Here is a 26,019-nt window from a genome sequence, read left to right on the forward strand (position 1 = left end):
CAGAGAATAGGCCCAGAGACTGAAGTCTCACTTAATACTTGCTTCCTGCTTCCTAGCAGTGACATTTTTCCTTATCTGCATGCTTCAGTTCCCTCTTCTATAAAATTGGGACAATAACACGTGTCATTTTAGTACCTCCTCTCTCACCAAATTTTTAAAATAAGTTGATGTGTAAAGCATTTAGATCAGTCCCTGCCATATACAAGGCACTAAAATTAAAAATTAAAAATCATATTATTTAATATTAAGATTATTTTATTCTTATATCATCCCTGATATATATCTTATATTATCTCTAATATAATGCTTAGCACATGATGATCTATGATTGTTAAATGACTAGCCGCCGCGCTTCCCAAGCGGCGCACTATCCAGTGCGCCACCGGGCCGGCCCCCATATTATTTAATATTAAGATTATTTTATTCTTATATCATCCCTGATATATATTTTATATTATCTCTAATATAATGCTTAGCACATGATGATCTATGATTGTTAAATGACTAGTAAATAATTTTTATATATTAGAAAAAAATTTAAATTACTTCAATATTTAGGGTCCTTTTTAAGATACTGAAGAAGAATATAATGATTAAAAATAGATTCGCTAGTCTAGTCATCAGCACCTTTGAGTGGGCTGGGGAATTAGAAAGATAAACTTTTTCATCCACCTCTCTCAGGAGCTGGAGAGCAAACGTTTTTATGTGGGCAGGAAACAGTCCCTTCCTCTTCTAATCATGGGTCATGGCCACCTTGGCACGTTCGGGGCCTTTGATGAGTCCTTATTGTTGGGCATCCAAAGAAAGCACAGCTAAGAGTGAGCTGGAGGAGTGGCTTGTCGGGATGTGTATTTACACGGTCTTCCCTTCACACCTGTGCCGAGCAAAGTATATCGCAGAGGTAAGTGACTCTGTCCTTAATCTACCACCATCTGGTTTTCTTTCTCCCATGCCAATCAATGTACTTTGGCTACATTTACTGATTTACTGATAAGCAAATTTGGCTAAATTTACTTGATAGCCAAACCGAATAATTCTTTCTCAGCCCTCCCCTTGATTCTCTGAAGAGTTTCTAGAATGTGTTTTTTTCTGAACTTACTACATTGTTGGAGTCTCAGACCCACTCCCTGCCACCACCTCAGCTTCTGCTGTAACTGCTTCTTTCTCCTTCTCATTTCCTTTACTCCCCTGTTACATGTTTATGGTTCCCAGGGTCTGTATTTGGTCCTCTTCTCTTATCATTTCATCTCCAACTATGTCTTGCAGGATTGTGTATTAACTAGTGCAGTAGGCTGAATAAACAGCCTCCAAGGATACCAGGTCCCATGGGATCTGTGGAATCTGTAGATATTATCTTATCTGGAAAATGGGTCTTTGTAGATGTGTTTAAGTTAATGGTCTTAAGATGGGGAGATTATCCTGAGTTATCTTGGTGGGCCCTAAATGCCATCATTATGTGTCTTTATAAGAGGGAAGGAGAGGGAGATTTGATAAAAGTAGAAGAGAAGGCAATGTTACCCCAGAGGCAGAGACTGGAATGATGTAGTCACAATCCAAGAAACGTCATCAGCCACTAGAAGCTGCAAGAGGCAAGAAATAGATTCTCCCCAGCATTTCCAGAGGGAATGTGGCCCTGCTGACACCGTGATTTTGGTCCAGTAATACTGATTTTGGATTTCTGGCCTCCAAAACTGTGAGAGAATAAATTTCTATTGTTTTCAACCCAGGTTTGTGGTAATTTGTTAGAGCAGCCACAAGAAACAAATACAACTAGAAAATCCAGAATCTATGTCTTTCATTGCTATCTCTTTTATGAGTGCCAGATCTATATAATCAAATACCTGCTGGACATTTCCACCAGATTTCCAACTTAGCATTAGAGCTATCAATCACTGAGCAATGTACCAGGCACAGTTCTAAATCCTTTAAAAAATATTATCTCATTTCATACCCATTTAATACTCACTACAACCCTATAAAGTAGATACTTTATTATTCTTGCTTTAGAATGAGGGAACCAAGACACTGAGAATTTAAGTAGCTTGCCCAAGGTTGTAAGGATGGTAAGTGCCAGAGATGGGATTTGGGGTCTAACATGCTTTAGAGCCAAGCACTAACCATAATACTCTGATGCTTCAAATGGCCTGATGTCTCAGGCTACTCAGGGCCTGTGTCATACCCAGGCAGCAATGTTCAGGGCCTATGAAGACAGATCACTTTAGTTGAATCGAAAAATCCCTTACAAGGTCCCTACTACCTTTCAGCTGCGCAGTGCCAGTCCCTTGCAGCCATTACTAGGGGCAGCTTGCTGCTCCTGTTCAAATATCAAACTATCTGGGGCTAGAACACTTCCTAAGTTGCATGCTGTATCAGAGTTAAGGCCTGCATAAGGAGGAAAACCTGAGCCAGATAGGGATTCTCGTTGCCTCATCAAAGCCTCATATTTATTGACAGACACTGTTCATAGAGTTCTGCGGCTATGTTGCCATGGCCACTTTCACTGTATTGCTGCTGAGCCTTGTGGGCAAAGTGAAAAAGATGAAAACGAAAGCATCCCTTTTGGCATTCATTGAGTTGGACCTTCCATGCTGTGTTTGGTACATCTGGAGTCCCCGGACCCCTGGCTGTCTGATATTCCCCTTCTAGCTCCTCTCTTAATGTTATCATTCAAAATGTGGGCAATAATAATATCAGCTAAAATATCTTAGTCATCTACTAGGTGCCAAGGAGCATACACATACTATTAATTTAATCCTTTTCACAGTTCTGCAAAGAAATTATTATTATTGCCATTTTACAGATGGGAATACTGAGATGTAGAGAGGCTAATTTGTCTAAGCTCACACAGCTAGTTAGTGCTAGAATAGAGTCTGGATTCAAAGAATCAGACAATTAAAATTACTGAACTAAATAATAAGATTTCTTCACATGATCAGAATTGCTTCTTCAGGTCACTTTGGGCAGGGCTGAGGGAGGGGCAGGAGAGAACCAGATTCTTTTGAGTTTAGGAAGAGGCCAGGTCTGGTTCCTTCTCCATTCTCCAAACAGCCAGATATTGTGATTTCTCCCTGTGAGATTGCCTTATGCTTGGGCACAATGGACTTTAGTAATAATGTTGATATTATTTTTATTATACATGCATAAGTCTTTAGAGTATAAAGTTCTTCTGCATAAGAGAGCTCTTTCTAGAAGTATGGGAGGGCAGAACTTCATCTTCATCCTCAGAATTCTGTGGGGCTAACTCATCTGTGCAGTGGTGGATTTTCTGTGAAGCTAAAGAAATTTAAATCTTCAGTGACTCTAACTTGCTTGGGCATATACTTTTATAAGATTTGAAAAAGTAAAATATTTCAGCCACAATCAAGACAATAGTCTCTTTCTATACAGAATTCCTCTTCATGCCCCTTCAGGTTGGGTAGCCTCAGGCTCGCTGTGAACATTTTGGATATTTGGCTAATGGGAAATTGAATTGGGGATCCCTTTACTTGGTTTTAATGTATTTATGTGGTTTGTAGACATTTCCAGGTATAGTAATCGTTATTGTTACATGTGCTTGTGCAGGAATGCTCTCAGGAATCCTCTGCCCACCCATTTGGGGTCACAGAATGAAGACTTGGAATCAAAGGTTGTAATGCAATATTTGCATGTTCTACTTTGCCAGAAGTACGTGGGTAGTAGAGGAGAAAAAAAGGTTTGAAATGTTCAGAGCCAGAAGCTTATTGGTAGAAAGTTCTTCAAGTCCTTCTAATGCGAAATTGTAAGCAAATGTTTTGGTTCTCATCAATGCCATGTTAATGCAGAAATTCTCTATCAGGAAATATGTGGGGGCACAATCAAAAAGTATGCAGTTTCTCTCCCCTACCTTCAGGTCCCACAAATCTTGTATCTGCCCCTGACACTATAACATTTAAGAATGCACTAACTAACTGGACCATTCAGTGAATGGTTGGTGGCAGAAGAGATGAGAAAGAATCCTGAGGTGTGGGCCACCACAGGAATGGTTTGGGGACCGAACCAGGACATGGGCTCTCTAGCTCTGGTATAACTAGGTCAGGTCCCATACCTGCCTGGCCTCCATGCCTGACTCATACTGTCATACTTTTTCAGCAAGGCCAGTCTAATGAACAGGCAGCTCTCATCACTACAAAGGAGGGAAGCCTTCCCCAACCTACCATTTCTCTTCTCTACCTCCTGTGGGGGCCTAAAACAGAATTAGAGGCACATTCCCTTGGGTTTGGAAAATGCTTCAGTCTTCGAGAATGAAATTATTAAAAGCATATGTTCTTGCAAGCAATTTAATTGTAGCCTCCCTTAGTCCTGAAGCTTAGGAGGTGTCAATGAGGGTGACGATGATGACCTGCCACTTCTAAACATCTACTGTGTACCAGGCAATACACTGTACTGTGTAATGTGCACCATCTCAGTCAATCCTGCAGCAAGAGGAAATTGCAGCTTAGAGGGGTCACGCAGCTCTAAGTGGCTGAGATTAGGGCACAAAAAGGGTTAAATGACAAATTAGGAGGCAAGGGCTTTAAAAATTTCAGGCATTTCACAATCATGCCTTGGGCAAGCCCAGTCCTCTACTGTTTTCACCAACTCTAGTAAAATGCTGATTACTACTTCTCCTAATCACAAGGAATAGGACAGAATACACTCTACATTATATAGGGTGTAAAAAATTTAACCCCTAGGCAATGAAAGTATATTACCCCAGCATAAAGAATAACACTGGGATTAAAAGCCAAATGACACCTGGATTTGAACAAAAATCAATTAACAAGGGGAAAGGTTTTCATGCCAACTAGAACCAGACAGTTAAACATTAGTGTTCAATGGTTTGAAGTGTTTAGGTTTTGCAATGGTGTGGTTTGGAAGCTTTCCAGCAGAAAAGCTATTTTCTTTTAAGAGGAGAGCTCTCTGCAATATTTTCTTTGCCGAAATAATGTGATCCTTAATGACGTCTTATATGACCCAAACTTTAAATAGACCCTATTATTTTAGCTGACCCCATTCTTCCTAGGTTTTTACAGGTCAGCAATGAACTATCAACAGCTTCCTGATAATTAATCCTACTTACCCCCCAAACTGTTAGCCCGTTAGTCTTATCTATGCTAAGAGGAAGCTTTATACGTACCAGACTTCCTCAGTGAATAATAAAAAAAAAACTGAAATTCTGCAGAAAGTTCCAACATTGTGAGGTCTGAGAATGAAGAAACAGATTGGAGATTATAATGCTGCCTTGTCTTCAGCTCCTTACTTGCTGAAGTTCTGTGGTTCATCTTGTGCGGGAATGGCTTTGCAGTACAGTCAGCAGCACGACTAGTCAAGTGGCTGTCTGGGTGGCTCTATCCAAATGTATGGACTTCCAGCCTATGCAGTTACCTGGGTGGTCTGGTCTGAGAAGCAAGCAATGGAGAAGGCATCTCAAGTAGCAGCTAGAGTACTTCCCACTGGAATTTCATTTTCTACCATTCGAGACTCATTCTTTTGATGCTGAAGATTTAAGAATCTACTATTAAAATACACCTATAATCTTTGGTTGTCACCTACCCCAAAGCAAGACTGGTGTCTGCTAGGAGAAGGGAGGAGAGGCGTGTAGTTAGAACCGATGCAAGGGGCCCCGGCAAGAAGAAAGATGATGAAAGAGTAAACTTGTTTTCTTCACATGGCAGAGAGTGCAGAGAGCTGATGCTGGTCCCATCTAGCAATTTGTAAATGGGTTGTTTGAACATATGGGTCTTAACATGTTCATAGACTGTGGGTGTGTGTTTGTGTGTGTGTAAAATGAAAAGGCTTATTATTAGATGCAGCCTCTCGTCAGCATAGTATAAAGTTCCTCAGGTAAGGGCATGCTTTATAATTAAAGGATTTCTGCATCTGCTAAATGCCCATGACATGCACTCTTTCTTTCCAAGGCAAGTTCCTGAATTTCAATGATGATTTATTATAAATCTATTTTCTCATCAGGTTAGAGTCTTACCCCCAAATAGCAATTTAAATCCAATGTGCTCAAGTACATATGCATAAAGAGACTTACTAAGATGACCTTCTCTAATAGAAGGTCACCGTGTCCTGTATTAGACAAAATAAAACATAAACATGGCATTTAGCCCAGTGCACTATGCATTTTTATTACCCACTGTGGCAATGAAGCAAATTTTTGAACATGTTGTATGGTGGTGACTTTATACATTAAATTGAACAGAGACCGGACTGTATTATGAAGAAAGTCAGCAAAGCTAGAATTGGAATCTCAGAAGACCAAGGAACGTTCCTCAGAAGGAATGAAGACTGAATAGACATAGGATTTAATACTTCCTCCCCGCATGCAACCTTTTTTGGAAATATCCTGGACTTGTTTATAAACTCTGCTATAAACATATCAATGACCCAGAAAAGCAATGCCCAGTTTAGAGGTGAGAGAATGACCTACTGATTACTATCATGTTATATTCCAATTTATCTTTATATGTACCTTTCATAAAAATGGCTGGTTATATGTCATTTTCCTATGTTAATGGTGCAAACTTATATTTTTACTATAAATAAGTTATTGTAATCAATTGTTCTAAAGAATAGGTAGGGAATAAATATAAGAATGTAATACTTCAAATGAAATAAAATATATCAAAGAACTCTGTCTCCTCTCTATGTCTTTTCTTCAGTGATCTCTTCCATTACCATTTATTTGAAGGCATCTTTATGTTGATGAATCCTCTCTTCTTTCTTCCTCTACCATCACCACTTTAGCTGAGGCCAGTGACCTTTTTGATCACTATGCAGAGTAATAAATTCACTTCACAGCACAATCTAGTACTTTCATATGTATACCTACATGCATAAAAAACTGAAAGGAAATGTTGCAAAATGATGCAATGGCCTGATATTTTCTATTACAAATTATTATTATTACACATTGATATTATTGTTATTACACATCAATATTATTACACATTATTCTATTTCATTGATCTGGTCAAGACCACTAAAATGACTGTATAACCCTGGTGAATTGTGACCCACAGTTTGAAAAACAGTGGTCTATACCAGCATCAGCATTTGCCCAGATATCTGCAGCAGCCTAGTAACTGGTCTCCCTTTTTCTATATTTCCATCTTCTATTTCCTATTCCTAAACAGCAGCAAGAAAAATGTCAAAACATAAATCAAATCATGTTATTCTTCTGCTCGAAGGCTTCAGGGGCTTCTTGCACTTACTTAGCATTCAAACTCCTCACCATGGCCTACATGATCTGACCTTTGACTTTGTCCCCAGCCTAAATCTCATGTCATCTCTCACTTCCTCGGTATGCTCAGGCCCCATAGTACTTGTTTCAGTTCCTCCAGTATGCCAGATTTTTGCCTGCCTGGGCACAGGTTGCTCCCTCTGCCAAGAACACTTTCCCCAACTTCTCATGGCAGGTGCTGCTTATCTTTTAGTCCTTGTCTTATTTTCTTTAAGAGAGGCCTTTCTTGATCACCCTAGGTGAAGTAGGTCATCCCATCTTATTATCTACTTCAGCCCACTGTGTTAATACTCGCTGCACTTGGAAAGATGAGAAAAATATACGGCAGCTAGGAAACTTTGAATAAGTAACAGGCAGAATAGGGTGATGGGAAGAGGATTCACAGCAGGAAAGAGCGCAGTCTTTTGGGGCAGGACTGTTCATCTTAGAATCACCAACTTTGGAAATGTAACTTTATGTGATGGATCTTGCCTGTAATTAATGTCTTTTCATTTTTGTTTAGTATTGAATTACATTAATTTTTTAAAATTCTACGTCTCTACTTTGCTAAGAAGGATGAAGGAAAGGAAGGGTTTGGTTACACGTACACCATCAATTAAAAGAAAGACTGCTGAATCCCAGAATTAGTGGTGTCAGTGGCAATCAAGGCGACAGAACCTTTCAGAAAGTGGTCAGGGAAAAGAGTCAGAAGCTGCTGGCAGGGCCACCTTTCACCAGCTGGGGTTTTCTTAAAAATTTCTTCTTGATTCAAATCATGATCAGAGGGTTTTATGTGGTGTTTTAATAAGGAAGATGTTTCCATCCTCGAACCATCCCTTCTCTATCTTTGAAGGTCCTCCTGCCATGGATATAACGGATAACTTGCTGGCCTTGTACATGGGCAGTACTGTTAAAGAGGCTCTGTAAGCTTCTTTGTCCTAGAGACTAAAAGTCCCTATTTCTGGGCCGGCCCGTGGCTCACTCGGTAGAGTGCGGTGCTGATAACACCAAGGCCACGGGTTCAGATCCCATATAGGGATGGCCAGTTAGCTCACTGGCTGAGTGTGGTGCTGACAACACCAAGCCAAGGGTTGAGATCCCCTTACCGGTCATCTTTTAAAAAAAAAAAAAAAAAAAAAAGTCCCTATTTCTGTCCCAGTAGGTCCAGATCTACAAGAAGATATTTGCACTTGATATCACCCCTCACCAGCCAGTTAGAGGATGGAGATGCAGGGTATATCTTCTTTGGGGTTCAGGTGGGACTTGGAATTAGCTGAATTTGTCTCAGCCTCTCAAAGTGGGTGCCCTGAGAGACAACTCCTGAGCCTTAGATTGGGAGCATCATTTGACGCCCTCCCCCCCGCCCCCCGGGGCCTGGTGCCTACAAGGAGAGCCACCTTATTTCTGGCCCCTCCCTCTATCTTTGCTGGCCTCCACTCCTGAGCGTCAGGTTCTACTCCAGCTCCTGCAGAACAGTTAGCTGGTGTTGAGTGCCTACAAAGTGCCAGGCATGCTTAAGGCATATTTACATATTTATATTCATTTAATCCTGCCCAGTCTGCTCTCCTAGCCTGGCCCTCTGCCACAACCTTGCATTTCCCCCTTCTCAGCCCAGCACTAGGGGAGTATTTCCTCAAGCTATGACATGAATGTATTGTACCGTGGGTGTTGCTCCTAATGGTCCCCATCTTTCTGGTTTCCTATAAGTCTTTGAAAAAGATTTGTGTTAATTATTTTACTTTTTTTTTCTGCCTGAGTCTCAACCTTGAAGAGGTTACTATGGCCATGAAATGAAGTACGGGCTGCTTTTAAAGGGACTAATTGTTATAAGCTCTCATAGGAAGAACCAATTTCAAGAATGAGGAAAAAAATCCATCCCCAACCTTCAACCTCATGAATTTAATCACTTCAATTTTTGAAAAATGCATTCAGCTGTTTCCATGTCAGCCACTGACTTTTCCCAGGCAATGAATAATAAGGAAGATGTGGCATTAATTAAGGCAGCCTGGCCATAGGTTAAAGAAACATGGACAGCTGGCTCTAGCATCTCTGGACCTTTGGAACAAACCTAGTTTCTTCCTAATACCAAGTTGCTTTGAATTACGTTTATTAAAAACAAAATGAACTGGCTATTTTTGGGCTAGGGTTTGAGCTATTATCTAAATCCTAATTGATCATGGTTTGTGAGGTTCTGCAATAGAAGCATTTTTTTCTTCCTTCTTTCCTTGTTTCCTTCCTTGTTTCCTTCCTTTCTTCCTTCTTTCCTTCTTTCTTCCTTTCTTTTTTAAAAAGGAATATCTTATTCTGAAACAATGTTACTGATAATAAATACAGATATAAGAAACCATTGAGAGTTCAACAGCATTTCTGGAATTGTAAGGATGATCTATTGACAGTAAGAGCAATAACACAAAAACAGACTTCAACTGGCAAGAAACAGCAGGTCACTGCCTGCAGGGGATGGCCAACTCAGAAATTTGACTGTTTCATGTGTTTGGATAATGTAATTTAACACAGATGCTGGACCGACTTGTGCTCCAGTGACATTATATTTGATATGTTCTATGTAATTGTAATCAATTTCCTAGGGCAATTAAGTATATTAAAATATATTATGGGCATTATTAGCCAAAAATCTTGAAAAAACAAAAACAAAGTGGCATTTGCCCCAAATGAAAGCAAAGTTGACTGGGGCCAAAGTGGAGGGAGTCATGTGGCTTGATAAGAAGACTTGAAACTGGGGTCTCCTGTGTTCGGAGGACCACGATACTCTTCAGTGAGACACCACATTTTTCCACAGCCTTTTGGAGAATAACTTACATTTCAATTTTACAAAACCAGTATTTATGGTCAGTGTTTTTAATTGGGTGTGCAAAAGACTTTAATGTTAAGTGGAAGAGGCTGGTGATATCTGTGCAGATTTGTGAAGATTGAATGAATCTCCTCTATTTTATTTCTGCTATAACTTAACAATGGCCAGTAGATGATATAAAATGTCACCATCAGGGAGGCTTTTGAGGGAATGAACTGAAGGAAAAAGCAGAATCCTGTATAGTGGATGAAGGAATACCATACATCTTAGATTTCTAAGGAACTAAATGGATTTAAAATAGACTGTCCTCATATACATATTAGTTTTCAGACACCATACTTAGATTTTTTATTTGGGACATATAGTCACTATACATAAATTTCCTGAGGATATAATTAGAACAAAAGTCTTAATTATAATGTATATATGCTTATTATTGTATTATTCGAGTAAATAGTAACATAATGTCCTCATAAAAGGAAATTGTATGGTTTTTACTTACACCCCATGTATAAGATCAAAATTTGAAATCTATAATTGATTAGTCTTCATATATCCCTTGATTAAAAAGAACCAGAGAAGTGGTGGAAGGTTCTGAAGTATGCCCAGAAGCACTGAAAGGTAAACAAGAGAGAAAAGTTAAATTATGCAATAAAACCTCATTAATCATATGTAACTGGGGCTTCAGAAAAAAAAAGTCATCAAATGATCATTGGAAACTATGAGGATATTTACTAAAACTTTAAAGTTGGCCATATTCCAACTGAAAATGTTATCCTTCCAAGTAAAGAGAGAATTTTTATCAGAGACACACAGAACGTATTTAGGCTATTTACTCGAGATTATTTGGTGCGTGATTTTTAGGTAGCCATAGTAACCAGACCTAAAGGATTTATAAAAGTGTCTATGGCAGCGGCTGGTGGCAATAGATTGATTCAAGAGCCATTTATCTGTATTAAGGAATAGGAAATGAGAAAGAGGTGGTGTGAAAAACAAATCTTCTAGGGAAAACATGAGGGGAGATAGAAGTACATGAGTGGGCCCACACTCAAACCGCCTCTCCCCCTGCCACAAGCACACTGCAGCTCACAGGAAGGCACCATGCCCTACATTAGGCGTTGAAGGGAACCAGAGGCTAGGGCACCTCATGTTTTAGTGCAGTCTAAAGCACAGTGTGTAAAGCCTCTGGTTAATTTTATCAATATATGCATTCAAAACCTGTAATACAAGTTCCAGAATAAATGTTTGGATCAAATTGGTCTTTAATTAAATTTAGAAGACAACTAAAATTTCCATTTTACTCTGTTAAAAGCAAAAAGTTTAACCAGACATCTGGCTGCTAAGTATCACGTAGATAAAACATCTAAGTAATTAGTTTGTTTTCCCATTTTTTAATTTGAATGTTTGCTATCTTTAGACACAAAATGGATTAAGAATTAGTCATGATAACTCAATTTCATTGATTTATGAAGAAAGTGTGACTCAAAATAATGACCTCCAATATGCAAAGGGTAATTATTTTCATGTCAGAAATATTTTTATGTCATCTCTGGACTTGATCTGGAGTAAGTCAAAATAAAGTACATTGCAATTTACTACATAAATACAACTAAAATATAATATTTTTATAATAAAATTTAAGATGAAATATAATTATTATTCTTCATGTTATCATTTTAGAATTATTGATTGTGTTTATAAAATAGTGAATTAAAAATACACTATTCTGCACTATACCAAGCATGGACTGGATTCAATTTCCAGGAGTTTCCAGCCCTCAGGAGTATACAAGGTACCTGTCTCATGTCTGAGTACTTTGACCTCTCCGTCAAGCACTGCCCCCACAGAAGAACACAGATAAATGTTCCCATGCATGCCAGGAGTAGAAGAGTGGAAGACACTGGACAAGTCATAAGTGTTTGCAGAAAGCATTTCTTTTTTAACACAGAGTAAAGCCTTCCAGTCCTGGTCAGTGTGACCATGCTGAACTACTGCTCACGAAGAACTCACAATAAGTACATGGAGTGAGAGGTGTTTGACAAACTAATGCCAGTGAAGAAAAAACGTTTCTTTGGAGTTTTAATGGAAGTCAAGGAGAAATTGCAAGACAAAGAATCCCGGGCACCATAATTTCTTTCTCTTCTAATATTCTAACATGCCTTTATACTAAGAAACATTAAGAATGTCACTTTTATGCTAGCCAATTACTCACTTTCTTAAGTAATTACACATTTCAAAATCTGGAGGGCAGTTCTTCTATTCCCCTTTAGAGATATCTTACCTAAACTGGGGATACTCAGCCTTCTAATTAAGGAGTTAGTCAAATCAAAGTCCCTTTTAATCCTCAGTTCCCCTGCCGGAGTTGTGGCTCATTAGGAACTGATCTCTTACAGTCAGAAGCTTCCATGGTTCACATACCTATAAACTTTATAGTTCTTTTTCTCCTTTATGTCTTCTCAACTTGTGCCTAATTCACTAGCATCCTCAAGCCTCTTCTTTCTTTAGTAAGTTAAACTTGAATTTCTTTTATGCTACATTGCCAGAATAAATTCTGGAGTCTTAGCACAACACCCTGTAGAGAGTCTGCTGCTAGTTTCCCTATTCACTCATAACTTAAGAATCCCAGGATTTTCAAGATGGTCATATTTCTCTTCCTAGGATCTGGTTTGTACAATTTTTAAAAATGTCTTTTAAAAATGTTCATTATCCAAATAGCTTCAGAAAAAATTTTTGTTAAAATATTATTTGTTGTGTTCAGTTTTTTGGAAAAAGAAAATGTGTTTTTTGTTTGTTTATCATATTCCATAGTAATTTCTCCTAAACATCAAGATTACATAAATGTACTATTGAATTTGTTATTTCTTTGTTTGTCAGCAGATAATTTTAAGGTAAGGGAAGGAAGTTAATAGGAAAAGACTTTAAAAACAAAATGATGGTAGAAATAACATTAAAAAAAAGTTCTTTCAAACAAGAAGGTACACACATCACTGAATCAATGTATGTATGGTTTATGTATATGAGTAAATATGCCTTCTGAAGCTGCCAAAAATTCATATGGTATGCAATTTCTGAATTTAGTACATGCAAATGGTACTAGCAAAATGGACACATACCATTCTTAAATATCTGTTTGAAATATTAAAAGTTCATAAGAAAGAAATTCAACTATCTGGCCAACAGCTGTATCAACAAATGTATCAACATAGGTGCAAGGTAAGAACTGGCTGAAAATATGTCACAATGGGCTGCACATACCCATAGAAGATGGCCTTTTTTTTTCACAAGGCACACAAACATTTTGGCCAAATTCCTTTTAGAAAAGAGAAATAATTTATTATATTCCTACTTTGTACCCTTCAAAAAACTTTACAAGTTCCACAAGTAAACATCAACATTTTCCTCAGAGCAGTTAAATGTCTTCTGGCACAAATTTACAGAAGAAAGAAAAATTGTAATACAAATATTACAGTTTACTTATTCATATTTGTTAGTTTTTGAAAATATATGTGTATTTCTAATTTACATTTTGCCAAATAATGTAACTTCTGAAAGTCTCTTTTGTTTGGAGTAAGGAAAACAGTCTGGTCCCTGGGACTTGCAACATTGATTCAAACGGTAAGCATTTCACTGAGATGTCAAAACAGGAAGGACTTCTGGCATAATCAGCACCGATCACAGCACAAGAAAATACTGGCTAGTCTTTCTGATAAATTCTATTATAGGACAATCCATATGGAGTTTGAGTTTAAAAGTTACGATGTAGATCTGTCCAACCATATTGTCACTTTCATATTGAATTTCCTAAACTCACTGATCTGTGACTGTGAATGGAGTTATTTTTATGTGGTCCTATACTTCAAATGAATACACCTAAAAATAACAACTTAGGAAATTATACTAACAAGATCTTCAACAGTAGAGTTGTGATGCTTTATAAGATGTCCACAGGTGAGAATGTAGCCCACGCTAATGACCCTCTGTGTATCTAGAGGATCTCTTCAAATGTAGCTATTTCGTTAACTTATCATTTAAATACACTCACAGAGATGTAAGATTAGACAGTGTGGTCAACAGAAAAGGGTGCTGGCCCATGATGAGGGTAACTGAGTCTAACTTTAACTTTTTCATAACTAGCTGTATAAATAAGGAAGATCACCTAGCCTTTATTCATCTCTAAAATTAGAATTGCATACTGTTCAGAATAGTTTTGAAGATAAAATGAGATAATATAGAATAAAAAGGATTGAAAATCTTAAAACTATAAAAATTAATGTTGGCTACTACTAACATACAAATAATACATTGGACTGTTATTTCCAAACTAACCTAGAAGTTGTGTGGGTTACGATGTTGCGGGCCTTCCATAGGGCCTGAATAAACGTTTGTTATTTCCCTGAAGAAACATGAAAAAAAGTCATTTCACAAACACCATTTCCCTGTGAAAACAGGTGCTTTAGTTCCTCAAGTGAGTTTTAAGTTTTACATGAAGCACTTTGATCCGTGGCTGCTCCACTAACACTAATGGACAGCAGAGAGATCTCCAGTTTCTCTGCAATGAAGACATCTGTAAGTGCATGCTTGGAAAAGGATGTTGACCCCCAGTGGTTGCAGGAATTACTGGGATTTGCCCTAAGAAGGCAGCAAATGGCTGGCCAGGAAGGTAGAGGGAGAGCTCAGATTCCTCAAATGGCTGCTAGTCTGCCTCTATGCACTGCATCGTGCTTCTATAAAGGTCAACTAATTTTTGTGGAAAGGATCAAAGAACAGTGGAAGGTGGAAAATGAATGCAGAGAGTGGAGAGAGCTGGTGTGGAAGGTGGAGATGAATGGAGAGAGTGGAAAGAGCAGAGGTGGAAGGCAGAAAATGAATGGAGAGAGTGAGAGATCTGGGGTTGGGGAGATTGGCTAGAGAGTGCTGTGAGAGAGGAAAGTAGCAGGTTTAACAGCAGTTTTCTGGGCTCTTCTCTCTCTCCTTCTGGGTATGAGGGTATGAGCCTGGGGGAATAATTTCCTATTATGTTGGCTTCCTATCTTCTGAAACTATTTTTAAGAAGGTAGAAAGCAGACAGAGCAAGTAGTAGCACCGCTAAGTGAACCATAGGCAGGCCCCAAACCTCCCATTGTTTCATTGTGTGTGGGTTTCTTGCAAACTCTCCATAAATAAGGCTGCCAGCTTGCTAGCTCTCCATTGCCGTGGAAATCATCAGTGGCTGGGGCAGAAGCTCCTATCTGCTTAATCAGGCCATTGTGAATTCTGGTCCTCAGCAGTTGTTACAGGATAAAATATCTTGGTCCCCAAAGTTATGCCCAACCCGAATATCCAGAACTTGATAGGAAAGGAGCAGAATGCAGTTCCAGTTCAATTTTAAGTCTATAAGGAATATGAGAAGATAGGGAGAAGGCCAACTCACAGAATGTAAGGGACTCACATGCACAGGTCTGAACCAGGGCTCTGCTCCTTATCTAAGCTACTTAACCTTCTTGTACCTTACTTTCCCTATCTGGAAAATGGGGATGTAATATGTAAAGCTTTGGTTTTAGGAGAAAGTTTAAAAGAAATAATGTATATAAAATACTAAGCACACTGCCTGAAATGTAATAATAAACTCAACAATAATAACTATTTTGAAGGTCAAAACTGAATTTCTTATTGTGCTAAGTCCAGACTTATTGTTACTATAACTTTTAAATCGGGATCAACTAATTGTAAGTTTTTCTTTCTCAAAAATGTATACATAGCTTTCCTTTAAAAATTTCAGACGAAGACTCTTCCTGCTCACTCAGAAAGCAGTCTATATTTAGACTGCCCATATTTCAGTTTTGTGGTATCTTAACATTATTAACTCATAGCATCATATTGCCATAGATCTTTTTTTCTTTTAACTGTGGAAAAGTAAACTACTTTCAAATAAGTTCAGAAGTTAAAGCTTGAAAAAAAAAAATAGCAATGCTGCGCCTAAATTTAATATAAGAGTAACTAGGTTGAGAAATGTTGGCTGTGAATATATTTAGATAGTACAGAATTTCTCATTTGATAGTTATTTTGGTTATCCAGGAAAAAAAATAATGCTTGCAATGGCAACATTTGCAATTTCATGTTAGGATGAGTATTTTTTCCCAGAATGTAAATATTATCTCAGTTTGAAGACGGGGAGAAGAGGTACAAGGAACAACATATGCTTTCATTCAACAGTATGTAACAAGTAGTGGCCATTATGGATCAGGCACATATTAATCTAATCAAAGATTAAATAGCCCACCAAGGCACTGCCAAAAGAAAGATATCCCAGATGTACTAGTGCAGGAGGCAGTAAGGTCTGGATCATGAGGAGGAAGTGGGGAATGCTTTGTTAAAGGTTTAAGGAAGTGTCAGCCACAATACACTGTCTGCTTGGGGGAAGGGGAGTCTTGCCCCACTACTGCTGGGATTCATCTTCTTTTCCCCAGCGCAGGGTGTGATGCATAGGAGGCCCTCCATGTCTGGCTTCATGCTCTGCTTCCACCTCTCAGCTGTGCCCTTCATACTTTGGGGCAAGCTGGGCAGAGGAGAGCAGCCTCTGTTTGGGAGACGATCCCCACCTAGAGAAAGGGGCTATGGAGGCTGTTGTAGGTGCAATGCAAGATGTGGCTAGGCCCTTGTGTCAGGATCAACCAGCAGCTTGATACCGTGCAGCTTCCTTTAGCTCCACAGAACAAAATCCTGGGTATGCCAGCTCTGAGACTCTTCTTGTTTTTTTTTTTTCCTCCCCTTTTTCTTGGAAAGGGTTAAAATAAAGTGGGGAATAATGGCAGTGGGGCTAAACCCTTGGCTGTTTTTAGAGCAGTGTATCTAATAATATCATCTACCACTTTGATCTTGTTTTAAGAAGGGGCAGAATTCTTTGAAGAAAACATTTTTAACAGCTTTTTTTTCTTTCCTTTTTTTTGGAGGGGGGGGGTCTTTTTGCTACTTGTGCTTGTATTTTCTTCCAGTGAGAAGATATTAGTAAGCTACAGGCGTCCCATTCCTGGCAATGACGACTAAATAGCTTTCACAGCCAAATGGGTTGGGTTCAAGGCCTGATCCCACAAGTTATTAGTTATGAAACTTGGGCAAGTCTCTTAACCTCTTGGTTCCTCTGTTTCCAAATCCCTATGACATGAAATACCTTCTTCTGGAACTGAAGATTAAGTGAGGTATTATATGTAAAGAGCTAAGCAGGTTATGGCCCAGAAGTGCTCAGTAAGTTCCTGGAACCCACGCAAATCTTACCCAAATGCTCTACCAATCCGTCTTACGGTGGGAGTTGACATCTTTTCTCAAACATTCTCTAATTCTTCTACACTCTTCCCTTTGTGGATAAAACCCTTGTCCTATTTCCCCAACAGCTGAAGGAACATCCATTCTTTCAAGATCCAGTCCAAATGATAGCTCTCTTCTTGACTTCTCTCCCAGTTCTCCATCGGTATTAGCCCACCACCCCTCTCTGTTGGAACATAAGCAATTGAGCCATAATTATGTACTTGTGTGTCATGCCCACTAGACTCTATGAAAGGCAGGCACTCTGAAATCCTCAGCACTCAGCTTGGTGCCCGGCACATAGTAGGTGCTGAAACCATATACATACATATGTATACGTAATGCCTGCATAGGATAGATTCTTGCGAGAATGGCTGGCCAAGGTAATACACGGGTGTGCTTTGAAGGAGGCGACGGGCTTATGAGGACAGTGCAGTTGTCCAAGGGTCCCTCCACCGTCCTCTCCCCCCCGCCCAGTTCTTAGGCTTGGCGCTGATAGTCTTAACCCCAGGTCGGGTCAGCTTTCTCGGTTTTGGGACGCAGCTCCTCAGGGTATCGGCAGGGGGCGGCGTTGTCACGCAGCTGGAGGCTCCGCGGGTGACACCCCTGCACCCCACCCCCAACAGGCGAAGCGGGTGACAAGGCCCGGGCTCTCCCAGTTCAGAGGGGGGCGAACTGTTTTTCTCCCGGGCTGGGCGGCCGGGCTTGCTCAGGACCTTGGGGGAGGGAGTATTCCGCTTCCCTGCTGTTGTCCCCTCTTCCCCCCTCTCAGCCTCCCGCAGCCTCCATGTGAAGGGAAAACTGCTCTGGGTTTGTTTCTTCAGAGACAGCAAACGGCCGGAAGAGATGGCAGGAGAAATCCGGGCGCTTTCTAGCAAAGACGGCGGTGCGAACGGGAGTGCGCGCGGGGATAACCATCACGCTCTCTTAGCCCTGCCCAAGCGATCGACGCTGGAGGGACCCCAGTGTTACTCTATAAAGACGAACTGCATTGTGCAGAATTTTACGTTTTGGGAAGTTTTGCAGTTGCGCGACTTCAGTTGTGATCCGGTTTTGATGACCCCGTATGACGTTTGGGGCATTTTAAGTGTCTTTTCCCCGCTGGTGGGAAAGAAAAGAGGCGCGCGCCGGGGAGGGGGACTCTGGAGGTGCGGAGTCGTACTAAATTAAATATATGTGTAAGCCCACGCGCATATATGTGTGTGTGTGTGTGTGTATCTGCACGCGCTACAGCCAGGGGCCTCGCAGTCCTGGGGCTGTCATCGGCGCGGCGCTGAGTGCCCGCTGCCTGCGTCCTCCCGGCGCGGGGGGTGGGGGGCGGCGCCCTATGCAGATGAGGAGGGTGTGGCGAGCGCGCGGCGCCCGGGCCCCGGAAGCGCAGAGAAGCCCGGTATAAAAAAAGTACTGAAGACATTTCCCCCGCACAACTGCTAAAGCTCCAGAGACAGGAGCGTGTGCGGCCGCGGCGGGGGCAGCAGGAGCCGCCACCTCCCGGACTACCGCAGCTGGGGCAGCAGCCGCGCGGGCGGGGGCGAGGGGCGGGACTGGTTGGCGCAGGCGGCGGGGGTCTGGGAAAGACGAAGTTGTTGGCCGCTGTCGGGAGCGCACTCGCAGCTCCTCGAAGTGTTGCGGTCTCGCGGTTCCTTGCTCACGGCTCTCCTAGAAGGGGCGGCCGCCTCCAGGTGACACAGACGGGACTCTCGCTTGCGCTTTCCAGATGCATCAGAGACACTTTTGGTGCGGGGCTGCTCTGCGGGGCGCGGCGCGCGTTTGGGGACAGCAGGAACCGGGAGAGGGAGAGTCTCCGAGGAGCCCCCGGGCCAAGGGGCGACCCGGGGAGGGGGCGCGCTCTACCTTCTGCGGGCCCCTGCTCTCTGCCGCCGCGCGTCCTCACCGCGCTTCTCCCCACTCTTCTCTTACAGGATTGACCAGGGCCAAGTGGCGCTCGGAGGGCACTACATGGCGGAAGGCGAAGGGTACTTTGCCATGGCCGAGGACGAGCTGGCCGGCGGCCCCTACATCCCCCTGGGCGGCGACTTTAACGGCGGGGATTTCGGCGGCGACGGCAGCTTCGGCGGGCACTGCTTGGAGTATTGCGAAAGCCCCACGGCTCACTGCAACGTGCTGAACTGGGAGCAAGTGCAGCGCTTGGACGGCATCCTGAGCGAGACCATCCCGATCCACGGACGCGGCAACTTCCCCACGCTCGAGCTGCAGCCGAGCCTGATCGTGAAGGTGGTGCGGCGGCGCCTGGCCGAGAAGCGCATCGGCGTCCGCGACGTGCGCCTCAATGGCTCGGCTGCCAGCCACGTCCTGCACCAGGACAGCGGCCTGGGCTACAAGGACCTAGACCTCATCTTCTGCGCTGACCTGCGCGGGGAAGAGGAGTTTCAGACTGTGAAGGACGTCGTGCTGGACTGCCTGTTGGACTTCTTACCCGAAGGGGTGAACAAAGAGAAGATCACACCACTCACGCTCAAGGTAAAGCCACCCGAGACTGACTCGGGTCCTGACCCGGGCCGGGTGCAGCAGGGAGAGGGCAGAGGGGCTTCCGTTCGGTGCCACGAATCTGTGGCAGTGGTGGGTTCGGGCGCGCCTGCTTCTTTTGTTTTTGATAATTTAAGGGAGCATGCTAAAGTGCGTGAATGGTTGTTGAGTGTTTTAGTTTACTTGGTGGTGGAGCGTCACAAGTCTTCTCCCGCTTCCTCTGCCCTCCCTTCTCTTCCTTCTCCTTATGTTTTAACTCTTGGTTTTCCTTGCTTGAGTCTTGTCCAGAGTAGCTTCTGATAGGTGGGAGGATGAAATGATGTAAATAATGTGAGTCATTTTATGTTCTAGTCTGGGAAAATAGCAACCCGAAGCAGAACTGAGTCAATGGGTTTTTTATCGTACTGGAAAATGTGAATAGATTTTGTAGCTGCATTCAGCTGACTCCCTGTGGTGGAGAGAGATCTGGTGGTTCTCTGTGTGGGCTCACGTGTTAAGGTTAGAGTGGTACTCCCCTCCCCATTTTGGTTCAAGTCACGTTTAATATAATCAGGTGAAATTATCTGAGGAGTCAGCCTCCCAGAATACCATAATTTAGTTCATATTTGATTGTAACTGCAGAGTTCCCCTGGAGGGACACACAAGATAGGGATAACATTGATTGCCTCAGGGGGAGGGAGACTGAGTGGTTGGGGCCAGGGGTGAGAGGCCGACTAATCTTTCTGTCTTTTGAACAGTGTGTGGATACTGTGTGAATATTGTGTCTATTAGATCTTTTTCAAAAAATAACATTTAAAAAGTCAGGCATGACAACAGAATCTCTTAGTCCTGTGCTCCATCTGCCAAAAGCTTCAAACTATTACTTATATTTCTTTCCCAGACGGTAAAACTACTCGTTGAATATATATATATTTTCTTTTCTGTTTTCAGAAGACTTTAAACCTGTAGGTAGTGTTTTGCTGAAACTTGACAAAACAAAAGGGAAAGAGCAAAATAATTCTCAGCTGTGAAGAGGATGTATTTACTTATTTTTTTTCTAGGTTTGCTCATCTTCTTGTTTTATCTTTTGAATTGTAGGAAGCTTATGTGCAGAAAATGGTTAAAGTGTGCAATGACTCCGACCGATGGAGTCTTATATCCCTGTCAAACAACAGTGGCAAAAATGTGGAACTGAAATTTGTGGATTCCCTTCGGCGGCAGTTTGAATTCAGTGTAGATTCTTTTCAAATCAAATTAGACTCTCTTCTTCTTTTTTACGAATGTTCCGAGAACCCAATGACTGAAACATTTCACCCCACAATAATTGGTGAGAGCGTCTATGGCGATTTCCATGAAGCCTTTGATCACCTTTGTAACAAGATCATTGCCACCAGGAACCCCGAGGAGATCAGAGGGGGAGGCCTGCTTAAGTACTGCAACCTCTTAGTGAGGGGCTTTAGGCCCGCCTCTGATGAGATCAAGACCCTTCAGAGGTATATGTGTTCCAGGTTTTTTATCGACTTCTCAGACATTGGAGAGCAGCAGAGAAAACTGGAGTCCTATTTACAGAACCACTTCGTGGGACTGGAAGACCGCAAGTATGACTATCTCATGACCCTACATGGCGTGGTGAACGAGAGTACAGTGTGCTTGATGGGACATGAAAGAAGACAGACTTTAAACCTTATCACCATGCTGGCTATCCGGGTGCTAGCTGACCAAAATGTCATTCCTAACGTGGCTAATGTCACTTGCTATTACCAGCCGGCCCCCTATGTAGCAGATGCCAACTTTAGCAATTACTACATTGCACAGGTTCAGCCAGTATTCACATGCCAACAACAGACCTACTCCACTTGGCTACCCTGCAATTAAGAATCTATTAAAAATGTCTTGTGGGCAAGCCATTTCAGACAAGATAGGAAGAAAGAAAAAAAAAAAAAAAAGAGTGACCCAGCCCTAATTAGGGATGTGTTTTGTGCAATGATGAAGTGCTCCTGATTTTGAGCTTGGCAAAGCTTATGGATCTTTTAAGAGGTATGGGAGCGTGATCTTAACTGATCCCCCTGCCTAACCCTCCCCTTATCCTGCTACCCAATTGGATTCTCTTCTGAAACAAGAGACCTGTCATTAAAAGCAACCAGGTTCTCCTCAGATAACAACGGAAAAAATGCTCGATGACAATATGGGTTTGCAAAATCTGCTCCCATAGCTTTGCCATAGGAAACAAACAAACAAAAAAAGCGGGAAGTTTCTTTTAAGATGGAATTTACAAAAAGGAATATACAAGCTCATCCCAAGTTGTTTATGAGTTCAGGAGTTCAGTTAGCAACAATACAGGAAGAAGGGGAACTCCAGCATTGGGATTGCTATTTGAGGCTTGTAGCAGGTTTTTTCTGTGGCATGATCGTGTTGCACTAACAGAAACGACTTGCTCCAAACGAACAGTAGTAGGTTGGTGCGGTTCTCATAACAAACAGCAGAACTTATGATGACACAATCCATTAATTCCAGCTGTGTGCATAGCTCGCATTTTTAAAATGTGAAAATGCAAGCAAAAACAGCTGTAGCAAAGAAAGTATGCTCAAGGACCAAAGACTTAAGAGATAAAAATACCCAAGTAGAAGAGAGATAGTAGAATATTTAAAGAGTCACTATATTTGTTACACACCAATATACATCAAAGTGCCTGTTGCCTTCTGAAAATTTGAAGTGGAAAATTATTTTATGGTCTAATGATTATTTTATTTTATCAGGGACTCAAGAAAAAAATAAAACAACATATAAGCTTGTGAATAGTGGAGGAAATGCCCTATTTTTACTTGGCAAATACTTGTATAAAGTTAACATTGTTGGTGTGATTTTATCATAGGGGTGTGTGTATGTGTGTGTGTGTGTGTGTATTATGTGTGTATATGTATATATATACACAAACATATGATATGTATATATACACACAATACATTGACTATGACCTAGAATAATGTATCAAAAAGGAAGTGTTTAAATACTGTGTGCTTTTGTGTTTTCAACAGGATGATATGAGACGTGGGCATATTGCAATGATGAATTAAAACCCACATCCAAACTAATTAAAGCAAATGAAGGAGGGAAACAAGTAATATATTTGATAGGAAGAGCAGAGATTATACATTTTTAATGAGGTTTTTTTTTTTTTTTTTGAGCCGTAGAATTATACAAATGGGAGAATATTGGTTTGGCAGAGCACCTTTTTTTTAATATTGAATTGCCTTTTGACAGTTTAAATGCTTTTTTTTTTTTTAATATTTGCATGCCTCCATGGTGTATAATAAACTAGTGGATAATGGATCAATGATAGGCTACTTAAATCCCTGACTGCTAAAAAGAATTTCTGGTGATCTGAACACTACTAATTAATATTTAAATTAATTTTTTAATGAATGCATTCTGCATTTCTGGACCACTAGCATTTAGTAAATGTGAAATGACCCTTTTAAAAGAGTATTTGCACAATTGCTTAAAATTTATATATGAGATATATATTATATATAACATTTTATAAATTCATGACAATATGAAACATCTTTGATTTGGTTGTCACACTGCATTTAAATATTTAGTACTGTACTTTAAATAAAATCACTTTGCATTAAATCAAATCTAACTTTATTTTCTCTTTTCTAAGAGACCGGTTATACCTTGGTGAAATGAACTGGCTTTACTATTTCAATTCCATGACAGCTAATCCTAAAACTACCCCTTCTCCCAGCCCTTAATATTGTAGACACTGGTCTCTGAAAATGCATTTGTTAAAAACAAAACTAACATAAAAACCTTCTCTTTATGTTGTGAAACAACCACCAATCCCCACCAATGCTAGTCAATAACTGTTTACTATGGTAATTCCTCTGAAGACCCAACCAAAAGATTGTTGTCATCAGTTGAAGAGGGACTGGGGGAGAAAATAGCACCCTCCTGTTGGCAGTGAAATTTGTTAGTTTGTTTATGTGGGCATTTCTCAGATGTTCAGTGCTAGGTTGATCCAGGTTAATCTGTCTGGACTACCTTTTGTGCATCTTTCTTTGAAGCCTTAACAGGAAACTAATGGGTTTGCTGGAGCAGCTTCCCTGTGAATTCTGTCAAGAGCTGTGACGGCCCCTGCACTGCCACAGCTCCTGCAGTGCCACTCACTGTTTTCTAGGGAACTCTTTCTACTCCCACGTTGGCTCATTCTCCCTCACTCCAGCCCTAGGTTTGAAAAATTAATTGCAATTTTTTCAGAAAACATTCAATTTACAGATTAAGCCTGGCACTCACCTGTCAGAAACCAGAGCTCCACCTGCTTAGCTGTTTGAACGTTTTCTAAAAGAAAACTGAGAGAACGCTTGGGAACACGGGAGCAGCTGGTGATCTGCTATCTTCTCATCTGAACTCTTGACAAATGAGTTGTCTCCTATTTTCAAGAGTCTGGAGATCTTTGGCTCTGCCATAGCAACAACCTGCTGTTAATTTATGACACAGATATTTGTTTGGAGGAATCTTATTTGAAAATACACCTTTCATTTATTTTCTCAAATATTTATATTCTTTTCTTGCTTAGTTCAGGGTTGATAGCTTAGTGGGAAGTGCCAGCATCTGGCATTCAGATAGAACAGGCTATGCTCAAGACAACTTTCAGCATTTACTTTAAGACATAATTTATTTCTGTTTTGTATGTACTATAGTCTTGTGCGTACGTAGTTGAACACCCAATGAAATAGATGTCTCTCTTTATGGATGTGTGGTCTACAAATTTGAATGTCTGGTGAGAGAGAGCCCTGCCTATAGGTCAGAGAAAAGAACAGTTCTCAGCTCCCAATTAGCGCCTGTGATTTGTTTGCTTTTGTGTTTATCTGGCCTAGTGTGCTATTACTTTAAAACAGGAAGAAGGTCTGTCTTCTGGAGATTCTTCTCACCTGTCCAGTCTGGCATGTCAGAGAACACTTATCCTGTGACATTGCCCTTTTAAAAAGTTTACTTCGTTTGCAGTAAATCCAGCTGCCTCAAGAACTCCTACACCAAGATGAACTTTTCCTTTCCAGAAGTGGGATCAAGTATCTGCTCACTTTGGTACTAGGTAGACTATTTTAACTTGGCTTCAAAAAATGCAAGGATGGATGAATATCTGCAGTCTAAGCCAAGAAGGAAATGAAATGAAAAGTGAACATACTGTTTTTACAACCCCTTTCTGTTTGCTTATTGTTGGTTGCTTCACTGTGCATAAAGTTGTTTTCAATGCAGTGCTTGTTAAATAAATATTGTGAACCATTTTGTAAATGAAATATATTATGTTGAAAGCTGTCAGCAGTTAAAAAATAAGCTTTGTTGTTGTTGAAGATGAAGTGTGTTAGATGAAACCAAAAAGCCAAAAAATAAAAAAATAAAAAAGTAATTTCATATATAGCACCTATTGGAATATAATCTTTCTTTAAGAATTCTTTTAGCATAGTCTTTTCAATGCTAAGAAAGAATCTCTATGTAATATTTTGTTATAATAATGGCTTGCTAACAAAGGAAATGGTTAAGTACAAAGTCAGAAGATGTCAAAGTAGCGTGGCGAGGCTTGCTGCAAAGCCTTGCAGAGTGGAGGAGGCCCTGCCTGCTGGCCGTCTCTCCCTCCAACCTTTCTACAACCATTGCCTGCTCTGAGGCATCCTGCTGCAGCAAGCTGCACCTTGGGTCACTCTTTTGGAATACTTCGACTATAGACTGTGTCACAGGCAGAAAGGAGTTGATGGAAAATGGACTCTTAAAAACTGACGTATTTGAATCAGTGCTAGAGGGAACAGATTGTGAATTTTGTTTACAGCATCCAATATTTGGATTCTTTTTTGTGTGTGTGTAAATAAAAAGAAGTTATTTTTTTCTATTGATTTGTGTCTGCTATCTTTGGTGTCTGTGCTGGGTAATGACCGTGTCCTCTGAATTTGAACCCATGTCCATTAGAAAAAAACAAGGAAGTATGTGGAGAAAACCAGCTTTCAGCAACTTTCAGATTGGAACACAAGAAATGAAAACATCCAGCTTTCAGCCAGCCCCTTTCTTATGGGCTCAGTTAGCTCCAAAAGAATCTAGTCAATAGGTGCCAAAATTTTTGTCTGAGTATTAACGTAGCAGCGTTAGGTGACCCAGAAGTCAGAGCTGTTTTCTAGTATTAGTAGAGACTCAGGGCTCTAGTAGTCTGGAGTGGGCCTTGGTTTTCCTGAGTAGCCCAAGG

At 40.9% G+C, this 26,019-nt stretch overlaps 1 protein-coding gene across 1 annotated transcript; it reads left to right on the top strand.

Moving 5' to 3' along the window:
* Positions 1–18,727: 18,727 nt before the first annotated feature.
* Positions 18,728–25,675, top strand: FAM46A (family with sequence similarity 46, member A). Its single transcript, XM_008570066.1, has 3 exons — positions 18,728–18,997; positions 19,238–19,796; positions 20,880–25,675. Exons 2-3 carry the CDS (start codon positions 19,275–19,277, stop codon positions 21,654–21,656), a joined length of 1,299 nt encoding a protein of 432 aa, XP_008568288.1. The 5' UTR covers positions 18,728–18,997; positions 19,238–19,274; the 3' UTR covers positions 21,657–25,675.
* Positions 25,676–26,019: the final 344 nt, after the last annotated feature.

This window comes from Galeopterus variegatus, unplaced genomic scaffold (genome assembly GCF_000696425.1).
Source record: "Galeopterus variegatus unplaced genomic scaffold, G_variegatus-3.0.2 Scaffold567, whole genome shotgun sequence".
NCBI classification, from domain to species: Eukaryota; Metazoa; Chordata; class Mammalia; order Dermoptera; family Cynocephalidae; genus Galeopterus; species Galeopterus variegatus.

What these genes read in the sequence shown, in the direction of transcription:
- FAM46A (XM_008570066.1), top strand. Translation starts at nt 19,275, where the DNA reads ATGGCGGAAGGCGAAGGGTACTTTGCCATGGCCGAGGACGAGCTGGCC. An exon ending in TCACACCACTCACGCTCAAG is followed by an intron (nt 19,797 to 20,879) that starts GTAAAGCCACCC and finishes TTTGAATTGTAG; the next exon opens with GAAGCTTATGTGCAGAAAAT.